The sequence below is a fragment of the Pyxicephalus adspersus genome, chromosome 3, assembly GCF_032062135.1.
Source record: "Pyxicephalus adspersus chromosome 3, UCB_Pads_2.0, whole genome shotgun sequence".
Lineage (NCBI taxonomy): Eukaryota > Metazoa > Chordata > Amphibia > Anura > Pyxicephalidae > Pyxicephalus > Pyxicephalus adspersus.
Window position 1 is genome coordinate 27,213,114 of NC_092860.1, and position 13,704 is coordinate 27,226,817.

The window sequence follows — 13,704 nt, forward strand, 5'->3', positions numbered from 1 at the left end:
AAATAGAATTTTAACCACCTGGGTGTTTCACTGATGTCTAGATTTCTGTACCAAAAGCAGTACACTGTTTTTCTTGAATTTTTTTTTTTTAAATTGTAGACCTGTAACTTACAGAAATATGTCCGAAGAAGGGTCTAGTAGATATCATGAATATAAAAAAAAGTTTGAAACACACAATCATGTAAAAAAAAAAATTTACTTTTAATAAAATTAAATAAAAAACACAAAAATCAACTTAAACAAGAATACATAAATAAATCAAAAATACTGAAAATGCAATAATTCGGTATACTGTATAGTATTATATTTTTCTAAAACACCTCCCTAGTGTGGTAAATTTTAAAACAGAGTCCAACGTCACATACCTATAGACAAAACCACATAAATATATTTTGTATTGGATTGGATACAGGACTTTGTATTGAATCCAATACAAAATATTTGAATTTCCCGCTAAGACCACCATCGACGGGTGCACGCACGGACATCATCAGGAATCACAGAGGAACGCGTACGCGAACGCCGGGTATTCCAATTCTTTCCCAACTTCCGTACTTCCATGCAAAAAGTGTTACATTTTTTGCATGGAAATTTATTTTAGATTGTGGGCTATAATTCACCGAATTACTCAATAAATACTTAAAATTCACTGAATTACCGCATAACTCACCGAAATATGTCCAAAATTTTATAAATTTAATAATAACATTTTTTTTATAAAACATAAAAAAAAAAAAAAACTTTAAAAAAAAAATCTTCAAAAAAAAATTGTGTATAATGTAATGTAATTGTACAGTAGCTTATATAATAAATATATATATATATATATATATTACAGATATATATATATATATATATATATATATATATTAAAGAAGGTTTCTTTGTATTGTACAATGTATGACAATCGGAATATGGCAATATAACGTTTGTTTAACCACCTGAGAAAAGTTCGGGTTTAACACTTTTTGCAAGTGTTTTTACCCCAAACCAAGGTCGGGTTTAACGGCCAGGTGGTTAAAGGATGTGACTTAATAAACAAAGCACATACATAAAATGGTGTTCAGGTAAAGCTGGATCTTGCTTAGATGGAACATCTAGGAATGTAAATTAAACAAATGTTGTTTTGTGGTGCTATGTCATATATATATATATATATATATATATATATATATATATATATAAAATCTACCTACCATAGTCATTTGTCATTATTATTATCATTACAGTCCCAAGAATTTGGGGGGAAGCCAATTACCTACTTGCATGTTTTTTGAATGTGGGAGGAAACCGGAGTACCCGAAAGACACCATACAAACACAGGGAGAACATGCAAACTCCATGCAACCTGGGATATCTAGCGCTGCAAAGGGAGGTCTAACCTCTGTGCTTTGCTGCTTCTTGTATATTCCCCACCAGTCATCAGGAGGCATCTCTTCCATGAGGAAGCAAAGCCCTGCAGGATGGTCACCTCCAACTTAGACACATTGGGCCAAAGCTCTCCCAGGCTGGAGAGGATACACTTTCATCTGTGATCATGGGTGAACCAGAAAACCAGGAATGGATTTCTTCAATGTAATTTGCTACCAAATGTTTTGAATCCTGGGCCAGATCCATTCCAGGTTTGCTGGATCACCCATCTTCATGATTAAAGTGTATTCTCTCCAGCCTGGGAGAGCTTTAATAAATCAGGCCAATTGTGGCAAAAAGAATGGCAAGTCAGTCAACCAATACTGGTTATTAGACTATCTGCTTGCACAGCCTTCAAAGTTCAGGTCTTTAAAAAAGAAGAACCCTCTATTATAATGCAATACTTTTTAAACAGCTACAATGTATCCTGGATAGAGTTTGATGCTCATTTTTAGATTCTAATGTTGCCTAGAATTGCTCTTTAAAATGGACAAATGTAAAAGAAAACTGATAATGAGGTCCATCCATCTTTTTATGTATATAGAGCTTTTGTATGCTTTGCATTCATTATGTGCCCAACAAAGTTATGAAAACATTGAGATATGGATACGTTTATACTCCATACACCCCCTTTGGCTGCTATTTATGCATACTTTTTGGTTCTGTTTATTAATGCAATGGTTGCAGTTTGCATCAGTGTTGTCTTGGTGTAAAATGTGATAGGTTTGATGTACTGTAGGGGTCCTTTGTGGGAGGAATTTGGCATTCCGTTGACTGGTAATTTAAGCCAACAAGAAAATAAAAATAATTCTTTGTTATCTAGCCAGATCTTTGTACCACAGTCATCGCTCCATGAGCGGCAAAAAGGTTGTAGGATCTTCTATTTATCGGAATATTTGTGGTATTTCCGTTTTTATTATGAATGTCCATTAAAAGGGAACCTGTCAGAACTTCTACTTGCTGGTAATGGCTCTGTCTGACTTTCTGAAGTGGTTGTTTTTGGATGGGTTTGTTTCTTCGCGCAATGCAAATCAAAAGTGTGTGCTTTGGTCTGAGGTTGGCATCACATGTTGACCTTGGGCACAAAATGAAAGCCTTGGTAATACCAGATGACAGTTTACCTGATGGGGCTGATAGGGTCCCCGTTTGCATTTTACAATTTGTGTAGCGGTGTGCTGCCAGACATAGTCTTGTATACATGCAATGTTGAGGGCCACAGACCACAATGGGTGTCTTCAGACTCTCTGCCAATTGGCTAAAAACCTGAATTTATAGAACCATTCTGCATTCAGTTTGTGCCAGTTTGCATTTGTGGTGGTGTGAGTACTTCAGCAGCTTTTCAAGTAGGGACATAACAAGCAAGCGTCAACTATTTAGTCAGGAAACCAGTCTCAGAATGGTATCTAAATACTTTCTCTCAAAGCTGTGTTATCTTTGCTAAAGCCACATGTAAATGTATATTCTTTTCTTTTTAGGATAATCAGCAGACACATCTTTCAAGATGGGTGAACTTTTCAGGAGCGAAGAAATGACACTGGCGCAGCTTTTTCTCCAGTCTGAAGCTGCATATTGCTGTGTCAGTGAACTCGGCGAGCTGGGAAAAGTGCAGTTCCGAGATGTAAGTATTTCAGTTGGTCTTGATGGTTGGAGAAATACCTTTTCCTTTCTTTTACATTTTTTTTCTTTATATATATATTTTTTTCTCTTTCCATAGTGACATGACTGCTTAAAAAACAAATTACTTTCAAATAGATTGTTGATGCTTCACACTAATTTGAAATATGAAAAGGAAAAACATTTCCTGTTACTCAGTGATGAGCGATAAATTGTGCTTGCTAGGAAGATTGGCATGAACAAAAACTTCTTTCTAGGGAACAAAGTATTTTGTAGGCAATAAACCTAAACACAAAGGGCCTGACGTTACCAGGCCATTAGAGAACTTAAAACTTCATAAAAGGTTGTGCATAAAATTCTAGCTGTGGGTATGGGGAATTTGTTATGTTGTGTGCTCTGCTGAAATGGAAAAGGGCTTTAGTTGTCTCATTTAAACAAACCAGGCTTCACTCTGTAGCATAGAAATGGTAATGGAACGAGCCGCAACACCAGACAAACCGTGTTTTCATCATATGCAACACCTATAGCTGCCTATTTGGTTTTATTACCCCTTCATAATCATTCATTTTAAAATGATTTTCAAAGACATTTTAATCTGTAACATTTGACTAGAATTGTAAAAGATCTGGAGGAACCCCATGGGCATTGCAAGTATAACAATTATGTAGCACAAATATTGCCCTGGTGAACCGTGGTGTGGCCACACTGGGCTGACGGGGGGGGGGGGGGTTAAAAAACACAAACTACATAAAAAAACACATTTTTTTTATCCACATGATATGCATCATAGAGACCCCGTCACAGTTTAAGCTCCTTTTCAAAATGCTTTTATTAAAAAAAAAATGTGTAATAAATACATTTGTGCTATTTTTATTTAGTAATATACTGTTTTACTGGTATAATTTGGAAAATAATGCTTTTAAAGAAAAAAATGGGTCATAGTTTGTATTTTTGCAAAATGTTTTCTATACAAACTTTGAAATCTGATTTTTTTTTATTGTAGTTGAATCCTGATGTTAATGTTTTCCAAAGGAAATTTGTCAATGAAGTCAGAAGATGTGAAGAAATGGATAGAAAATTACGTACGTTTTAAACATGTGGTCGCAGATTTTCCCTTTGTAGAATGAAACCTGTCTAAAAAAGTTTCTGATAGCCGAAGGATTAAATGTATATTCTATTGACATTTTTTTAAAAATATTAAAAAAACATTTAAAGCCCAAGGGGGTTGAAGAAGGCATAAAAGAAAAACTTACATAATTGCTGTTGAATATATCTAAAAACAATTTGGACTGGAGTAAGGCTTTAGGCCCTTGAGATGGAAAATAATATAGTTAGTCTTTTTAACAGGTGCTTATTTTAAAGCATCACCAGCAGTCCTTTTTAAAATGTAACGCTCCACTTAGCATGTTGCAAGGCCAAATAACAATACTGGAAAAAAGTATGCAGTATATTTTTGCAATACATGTACAATCCTCATGTTAGCCTGCTACAGAAAAATACCAGCTGATCTGTCACTAATGTTCTGTTGTGGGCTAATGATACACAACACTTTTTGGACTGAAGGGTGCCGACAATGCCCATTGTCTTATTCTTATCTACTTAACCACTTTCACTTTCAGATCTCTGCTACATAAAGATCATTATTTATGGTCCAATATAGGAATTAAGAGGACATTTGAGATAATGCAAGAAGTGTGCAGACTACACAAACCAACCATTTTTTATAATTAGAAAAAAGTATTCCAGTAGTATATTTAATAGACCAAAATGGAAAATAAATTGCAAAAGTTCATTGTTAGGGTTCACATGCACTGTAATGGCTTGAGATCTGTTGGTGATATATCAAGTAAATATCAAGTAATATATCAAGTAAACTAGATCCTTGGGTGATATATCCGTTCACTAGAAGCAGTTTTATGTACTTCTGTAGAAAGTATAATCACATTTTAGCATAGGGCTGCAAGTTAAAGACTGACCTTAAATAAGACATTTAGCACAGCTAATAATTCCCTACATCTACCTTTCATTAGTGACTAAATGATGAATCTGCCCCAAAAACCTATTTTATTTTGTTTGTAATACATCTTTGCTCTATATTAATCGTCTTACAGGATTTGTGGAGAAAGAAATTAAGAAGGCAAATATCCCGATTCTTGACACTGGAGAGAACCCAGAAGTACCTTTTCCAAGGGACATGATTGACCTTGAGGTGAGTTTGCAGATGAAGGGAAATATGGTGGATGACAAATAGCAACAGAATGCTTATAGTAGAATTGTTGCCAGTCAGTGAACAATTAAATATTTATACATTCCTAACAAGTACAAAAAAGCTTTTTTTTTTATAGTGTCTCAAAAATGTTCTGGCAGCCTATGCTTTTTTTTAAGTTTGGGGTCTATCCAGAGAATTTCCTTCTAATGGGACCTTGATGACTCCTTTTTTCTTCTACATTTGTGGGCCACTGCCCCATTAACTTACTTGTGTTCATGACGGCCTGCAGCAATTACTTGAAATACAGCTTTCCCCATTACCATAAATAAACAGTGGTCGTCATGTGCAGAATGTGGAGGAGGTAAGATTCTCTTTAACCCCCCTAGTGTTCAAATTCCGTCCAAATTTCCATGCGAAAAGCGTTACATTTTTTTGCATAGAAATTTATTTTACATTGTAGGCTATAATTCTTAGGCCCAACTCACCAAAATATGTCTAATATTTATTAAAAAAAAAAAACCTCTTAAAAAAAAAAGTAGCATATATAATATATATATTTTGGGTGAATTATGAACACATGAAAGTAAAAAGAAACAAACATTGTACTCCATTTTCCCTGAAATAGTCATATTATACATAAACATACATTTGAACACTTAAAGGAGTTTTGACCTTTTTCCATTTTACCCAAGACAGAGCCAGATAATCCAAAAGGCGACCTAGGCAGGTTTTTAATGGGGAAAAGCTTCTATTTTGCTTAGGATTCATCGTGTCTCAATCAATCTGTGCTGAAAGGCAATAAAAATATTGACCTTTGACAGCTAATTGACTCCTGGACACAATGTGATCAGAGCAGTCACTGTGTTGTAAGAGTAGGTAGGAACATGGTAGAGCAGTTAGAAACACTACTAGGTCATAAATGATAAATGCTTCTGTTGAATTGATGTGAATATTTTAGTGTTTTGCCCAGTAGTTTTTTTTTTATAATGATTTCACTTTCTGTTCTACTAACAGGCCAACTTTGAGAAGATTGAGAATGAGCTGAAAGAGATTAACACAAATCAGGAGGCATTGAAGAGGAACTTCCTGGAGCTGACCGAGTTAAAATACATTCTGCGCAAAACTCAGCAGTTTTTCGACGAGGTCAGCGTTTCATTGTCTCCTAATTTGGAAACTGTCTGCACCACACATGAGTTGTTTTTTTCTCTTTTTATTACATACCTTTCAATGAAATATATAATTTTTTACTTAAATACTAAATTATTCATATAGGATTGTAGCTACTCGCTGCATTTTATGCCAACCTTTAACCAAATCCTATACTTGGTTCTTCCAGAAGGTCATCCTCAGTCATGTTAGATTAGTGATACATTTGATAACTTCATAACTATTTATAATATTCGCTTGCTTTTGACTGATGTCTATTTCCAGGGTACTGTGTCAGCTGTGCTGATGTACAAAACCAGAGCCAAGAAAACAGAAGCTGTAGCATAACATCTGCTCATAGCAAGAAAAGTTGGAAGCTAAATTTTATTGGTTGCAGGAGACAACTGCTATAGTTTTCTTTGCTCTAGTTTTTTTTAGTTTGTGTGACACCCTAGTGTCATCTGGTTCTTTTGATTTTGTTGCTTTACATTTTCTACTTTTTTCTATGGTCTTGCCCATTCATGCATTGCATATGCAGCCACACACATGATGTTGCATGTTAACATACTTTACAATCACACAGCCAATTTAAAATGAATGGGCTGGCAACATTGCAGTGTAAAACAAATGGCACCACAACATGTGTAATTTACTGTATTGCACAATTTACCTTTACACAAAAGTTAAAACTCTCTCTTATTTATTTATTGCCTTTATTTTTTTACTGTTAAATGTCCCTTTACTGTTAAAAACTCCCTTCATTTTAACCTTTTTTCTTCCACCATCTTACTTACCCATCATTTTTTCTTTTATGGTCCGCATCTAATGAATAGACTGCTAACGCACTCCAACGTTGAAAGAAATAAAAGGCAAACAAAACAAAAAAAATACCCTTTTTTCGAATGCACTGTAGTGCTCTTCAACTTAGCTGTGTCGCCCCAGTTTTTTTTGGCAGGTCTTTGGAAAACTGCTTTGGAACACATTACATGTTACAAGCCCATAATCATTTTCCGCTATTTTCATTGCTGATCTCTTACCACTGTTTCATTTGTTTCACTCCCTGTTTTCTCTTGGAATTCCTCCTTGTGCCTACTGCTATAATAATCCATTCTTACCTGGTGATTTAATTTTCTCCATTTTTCTTCTTTCACCAAGTGGCTGTTTTCTACTACTCTTAGCCTTATCTGTTTTGGTTTCCCAGTTAGCTTTTTCTTTTTAGACCTGTTTACCTTCCCTGGATATCTTCTCCAGTGTTCTCCCTTTGGTACCTTTTTACTATTTTATGCTGCAATTTCTGCTTCCTTGTCTTTGACTATATTTATTCCTTAACCCCCCCACCCCAAACCCGTTGTCTCTCACCATAGATTGTCTTGTCATTTTCATTTTTATTTCTTTTCATTCATGCATTACTGACTGTACTTCCTCCACAGCTTTTCAAGCTCACATTATTAGGTCAGTCCATCAAAACTGTCATTTTAAGTTATGATTAACATAAAGAGAGTTCATCTACCTACCAAGTTTTTATACATTCTGAGCATTTATTTGACAAAATCTCTGTAGTGAAGTTGATAGTTTTATGACTATCATCACAATATCGACTGTTTTGCCTACCTGGATTAGTGTAAATCCAACACAAATGAAGAAGCAAGTCAAGAACTATCACTGCTGCTGCCCCTTAGAAGCAACCAGATGCCTTCTTTAAAAGGAAACTCCAGGAAAATGGCTTAATATGTAGATCAGGGGCATATATGTTTTCCACTTTACTTGCCAAGGAATTGGCTAGTCATTCTTGTGATACACACAGCTGTATTTGTCTGGATGACTTCTCACTGTTCCAGATTTAGCAATACAATTACCTGGGTCAGGTACCGCATAAAGATTGTAGTAGTAAATAATGTTCACATATATGAATTAGTGCTGTGACTAGCTGTTTATTTGGTGTTTTATTTTAAAGTGTATCCCTGCAAATGTTACTTTCTCTAGAGTGAGTAAGGTTTAGTTACTTTGTCAAATTTTAATTGCTGTTAACCAAATGGGCAGATTTGCCCCTATTTTGCTAGTGATTATGCCATGGACATAGAATGAAAATTAAGGAATCTGTAAAAAAAAAAAAAAAAAAAAAAAAAAAGTTGTCACCAGAGCAAGAGGTAAACATTAAACTTACTGTTACTGTTGTTTCCCCACCTTCTATGGCGACAAATGTCTAATTCTTTTCAATCTGAGAGATTTCCTTTGACAAACTGTAAAGGGAAATTTCCCAGACAGCACACCACAACCCTACGAGGATCATTTGTCATCTATCCCTCCTCCCTCTCACACATTCACTAACTGAAGTATGACATTTTGGTGGACTGACTCTTTATATTTAGGCGAGGCGCACTTGTGGGTTTTAACATTTATGTTTTCATGTTTCAGAGATTGCTAATCATAGTTGTGTTATAGGGAGGTTTAAACATGGTGGGTGTGTTTTAACTTCATGTAAGGTAAGTGCAGAATGAACACCCACCAACTCCACTCTTTTGCTAATGGCTGTGTAAGATTTCCTGAATGCTGCCCAGTTTTAGGATAATGCTTTGTTATGTGGCAGGTTAATATCTGTAAGAGGTGTTAAGGTTTGCTCATGGATTACTATCTTGATTGGTGTGAGGATCGGGCCAATCAAAATAGATTGTGTTGCTTTTGAGGAAGTGGTTAATGGCATGCAGGTGGCATTCCGGCTTCACCCCAACACACTCCCTCCTCTGCTCCTTCATCCTTGTTTTCTATGTGTTGCTTCTAAATTGTACTTTTTACTTTGAAAATTAAACCTGCATCCTTTTAACTCTCTTTCAGTTCTGATATGTAAAACCGCAATATTTAATCACAAGTGTGAGATGTCAGATGAACCCAATCCAGAAAATATGAAATGTAAACAAATACATACACTGTTTTTACAGAGGTTGTTTTATGCTGAAATACATCTAAAACCACTGAAAAACATTCAGACTTCTTTATGATTAGTGACACATAGCAGGCAGATATAAATTTAATGTTGTAAGATTAGTCAGAGATATCGGCTAATACAATCATGTCTCCATTGCTTAATAAATAATCCAAAATAGTACACCGAAGAAAGCATCTTGACTTTTACATGTGTTACATGAAATATTTAGCAAGCCCTATCTGTTGTGCGCCCACCAAAGTTACCTGTGTATATAATACTTTTCTAGGTGAGCCACTTTCATTCTGATCCTTGGGTGCAGGCTTTCCCCTTTATTCATACATTCTGTCGTAAAATTCCAGTTTAAAAGAATGTAGGCTTCAAGCCAAACTCCTGCAATTAAATCTTTATTGAACCCAAGTAGGCATCTTTTGATCTCTGGACCAATATATGTTTTCTTTGCAAGAGTTTGGCCCATTGCCATATAAACTGGCACCAACCGATATGCCAGATTCATCGCTCTTGCCCTCTGTACCCTAAATTGTTGTATCTAGGATTTTCCAAAACTTCAAACTGTTATGCAGAGCTTATAGAGGCACCTGTATTAGAACCCAGAACCTCTGGGCGTATATATTGAACACAGAATGAAAAAAAAGATGGATTGATGGTTTATTGATCACACCCTCTGAATGAAGAGTAGCCCCAGGACATTTTCTGTTTTTCTGGATCATGGGATTCTGCATAAAATATCTTGTAGCTGTCACTAAATTTTTTTCTTTTTCTTCCTTGATAATATTGGATGGAATACTTAACCCACTTCCTCCATAATAGGTAGCTTTTTTGCCTGCAATACCTAAGCTGTTTATATTGTTGACCTACACTAATAATATCCGGAGCTTCTGAGGGTTTTTAGGATGCAGTATATTGGCCCTGTCATAGTATTTGTGAACTCTCATTACAAGCATTTTTTGTAGCCCTGCACTTCAGGTAATTTGGTAATGGCTGGATTCCAGCTCCATGTGCCTTTTGAGCACTTATGGCTGATAGTACAACTATGTCATTACCATTTTTTGGTTTTATCAGTTGTCATGGCAGACAACCTTGACAAGCTGCTTTAACAATGCCTTCATTGTTGTTTTTTTTTCTTTTCTGTTTATTCTGTTTTGCCTCTCATATTGGGCTTGGTTTAATAAATTTCTTCTAGACTGGAGAAGCTAGGATTATCATTGGAGAACCAGTGTGATCCAGCAAACTTGAAATGGATCTGATCCAGGATTGAAAGCATTTGTCAACTAATAGCAACTGATTTTTAAGACATCCATTCCAGGTTTGCTGGATCACCCAGTTTTTTCAAGATACTCCATCTCCTCCAGGCTTGGAGACGCTTAATAAATCATGCCCATTAAATCCAGACACTTACTATTAAGGTTTCCAGGCACATTTCTGCTATTTGGCTTTTTAAGATTCATTTCATGCAGATTCATTATTCCTGATAGGTTTCTGCAGTGGCAAATAGCCCAAATAGTGGCAGCCATTTTTGCCTTATCCTTGACTGTACCAATTGGCAGTTCACTTTTTAATAATTGTAGTATATCTTGAAACAATGCACCAAAAATTGGTGTCTTGCTGACCACTACTTGGATTAGCCAGGGTTAGCTAACCAGCCTAAAGTCAGCTGACAAGTCATTCCCTATTATTTGATTAGGATCATACACCAGACAGGAACTTGGAGAAAGTCAGTATACCCAATCATGATAGGAATGTTAATTCTACAAACTATATCCTGGATTCCTTAATAATGTATTGCTTTATAGTTTCTCTTATGTGTATTTTATTTATTCAGTGTCGTGTCTTTTCATAGCAGTGAAAATTCTGCCCCCCCCCACCATTTTCCTTGTTTTAATACAGATGTAATATTGATGTTACCTTCTGTTGACCTGCAAATGTATCTTTTCCTTAGTGCTGTGTGCTGGTTTTATATCTAAAAGCATTTATTGCTGCAGAATAGGTCTAAAGAAATAAAGGATTCTGGGAACACTTTGTGTAAAGGAAATTATACCCCGAACATTTCAAAAATGAAGTATTATCATATTAGTACTGACTGTATTCAGAATGATTAACAAGAAAAAGTTTTGTCAGCCCACAAGAACTAAATTATTTGGATCAAGCTCATGATAAAGGGAGTGTTGCCTATTGTAAGAAACTCTGTGCACTGACCGCATTTGTCCTACCTAGAATTGGGATTGGAAAACACACAGAAATAGCTACAGTTAGTCATAGTGGGACCACTACTACCACCTACGTGCTTTGGGGATTTGAGAGGAACTCAGAGCAGCTGGAGAAAACTCATTCAGGAGGACATACTAACTCTATGGCATCCTAGGCAGGCAAGATTGGGACCAGGGACTATAGTGCTGAAAGATTAGATGCTAGCCACCTTGCCATTGTGCCACCCAACCAGTGGTGGATGTACCCAACAGTGGGCCCTTGTGCAGAGCTGACTTGGGGCCCCTGTTGGCTGTGGGGAGTCTTTGTGAAGCGGCACATTTTGCACCTCCTATGTCTGTGTCTGCTACAATCTTGTGTGTGAATCTACAATGAGATTCTGTAAAGCTAAGGAAAAGAAAAAAGAAGAAAGTCTGTGTGGCCTTCTCTTTGTTAGTTACTATAGCCACACGGGTTCACATTTAGCCACCTTTTTGTTTCTCTGCAGACCTTTCCCATTAGATGATTCTGTTCATGCTGTCTTTTGCAAATTATTTCTTTCCATCATATCTCCCAAAGGAAAGCATGACTCATACAAAACAAATTGTTCTAGTTCTTAGGATGACCTGAGAAACTAATTTCTGTACTGAGGCTGAGACTGAAATCTGCATATAAAATGTTTCTATATGTTTGTACATGTTTACAGCAAAGATATATTTATATATGAGCAAGTTTAACAGTTCTTTGCTTTAGGGTTTTTGAGGGGTAAAATATGGCAACTTCCATCGTCAATTTGTTTTTTATTTGTTATGTAGGCTCGTAGCCTGCCTTCCAGATCTTGTCATTGTTTGCCTAAAGTTAGTGACTTGTCTCAGGTTAGGGACCAGGCCAGTATCAAGATGACAGAATTAAACCTTTCAACTTTAGAAACAAGTTAACAATTACAGCCTCCATATTTCTGGCTTTACATGATTGTTTTTAGATGTTGAGTTCATGGATTTAGTACTTTTATACACAAGCTATTGGTGATTTCTGGCAAATTAAATGAGCTGTATATTAAAGTCCAACATATGCTAATGGGTATAATTTGAATTTTCCCAAGATCCTTTACACTGACACTGCTATTCTGCAGCCCCAAACCTTTTACTGTCTTCCAGGAGCACATAGTCCCCCTACCCTACCTTTTATGGGTCTATGTATTAATGCAGATTACCCACTATTAACTAATTTTTGATTTCTCTGTGCCTGAGAAATGTTAGTTTTTAATGTTAATAAGTTTTAGTTGAAGATCCACTTCAAGAACCCTGGCAACAGTTAGGAACAATCAACTTTTTTTTTTTTTTTTTTAAAGCTATATTGGCTACCAAGCTTTATTGGGTTGTCCGGCCCATATAATGTGCATTTTAGCATGTTGTCTTCTGAATAATTAAAAATAGGATCGCCATTTGCCTTGATACATAGACTCTACCACTTGATCCTTGTGTCCCACCTTCTTCCTGGCTGTATTGTCTGCTCCACATGGCCCCTGCATGCCAGTAACTGCTTTGATTAGTTTATTAATTGATTTGTGAATTCAGGCTCAATTACATCATCATCAGCAGATGGCGGATCCTGACCTGCTGGAAGAGTCTTCATCTCTTTTGGACCCCAGCGAGATGGGAAGAGGAGCCCCGCTGAGACTTGGGTATGTGCAATTTCATCTTAAGTATACCCTGTAATTTACATACATGCTATACTTATCTACACAATAGTGAACACATCATCAAACAGTCACTAAAAATCTGGTCCTTAAATATATTCTGCCCTTTACAAAGCTGAACATGTATGCCACCTTTGGTTAACTGAGTATGTAATATTAAAAAAGCTGATATATTTACAGATTTGTAGCTGGAGTCATCAATCGAGAGCGGATCCCTACCTTTGAGAGGATGTTGTGGCGTGTCTGCCGTGGCAATGTGTTCCTTCGACAGGCAGAGATTGAAAACCCATTGGAAGATCCAGTAACGGTAGGAGAACCCTTTTTGTGTGTATTAGATAACACACCAGTGCTTTTTATTTTTGAATATTAGAACGTAAGATAAAAACTTATCTGCGTTTTATATGCTAGTGCATTAAATCTAAAGAAACCCAACAGGCTCGAAATACCTTGGATTCCTAATATGAAACTGGTTGACCTGCTTTTGTTTTTCCCAAGGGTAAT

General features: G+C 36.1%; 1 protein-coding gene across 6 annotated transcripts in view; it reads left to right on the top strand.

The window, feature by feature from the left end:
* The window catches only part of ATP6V0A1 (ATPase H+ transporting V0 subunit a1), a 51,694-nt gene that overhangs the window by 8,333 nt on the left and 29,657 nt on the right, over window positions 1–13,704 (top strand). For 4 of the 6 annotated variants that reach the window (XM_072404050.1, XM_072404052.1, XM_072404056.1 and 1 more), the window contains exons 2-7: window positions 2,886–3,028; window positions 4,028–4,106; window positions 5,136–5,233; window positions 6,248–6,376; window positions 13,082–13,188; window positions 13,384–13,510. In XM_072404050.1, coding sequence (XP_072260151.1) covers window positions 2,912–3,028; window positions 4,028–4,106; window positions 5,136–5,233; window positions 6,248–6,376; window positions 13,082–13,188; window positions 13,384–13,510 — 657 coding nt within the window. In that variant the 5' untranslated portion in view covers window positions 2,886–2,911. The remainder of the gene's footprint in view (window positions 1–2,885; window positions 3,029–4,027; window positions 4,107–5,135; window positions 5,234–6,247; window positions 6,377–13,081; window positions 13,189–13,383; window positions 13,511–13,704) is intronic. The other 2 variants (XM_072404053.1, XM_072404055.1) reach the window with 1 other exon arrangement.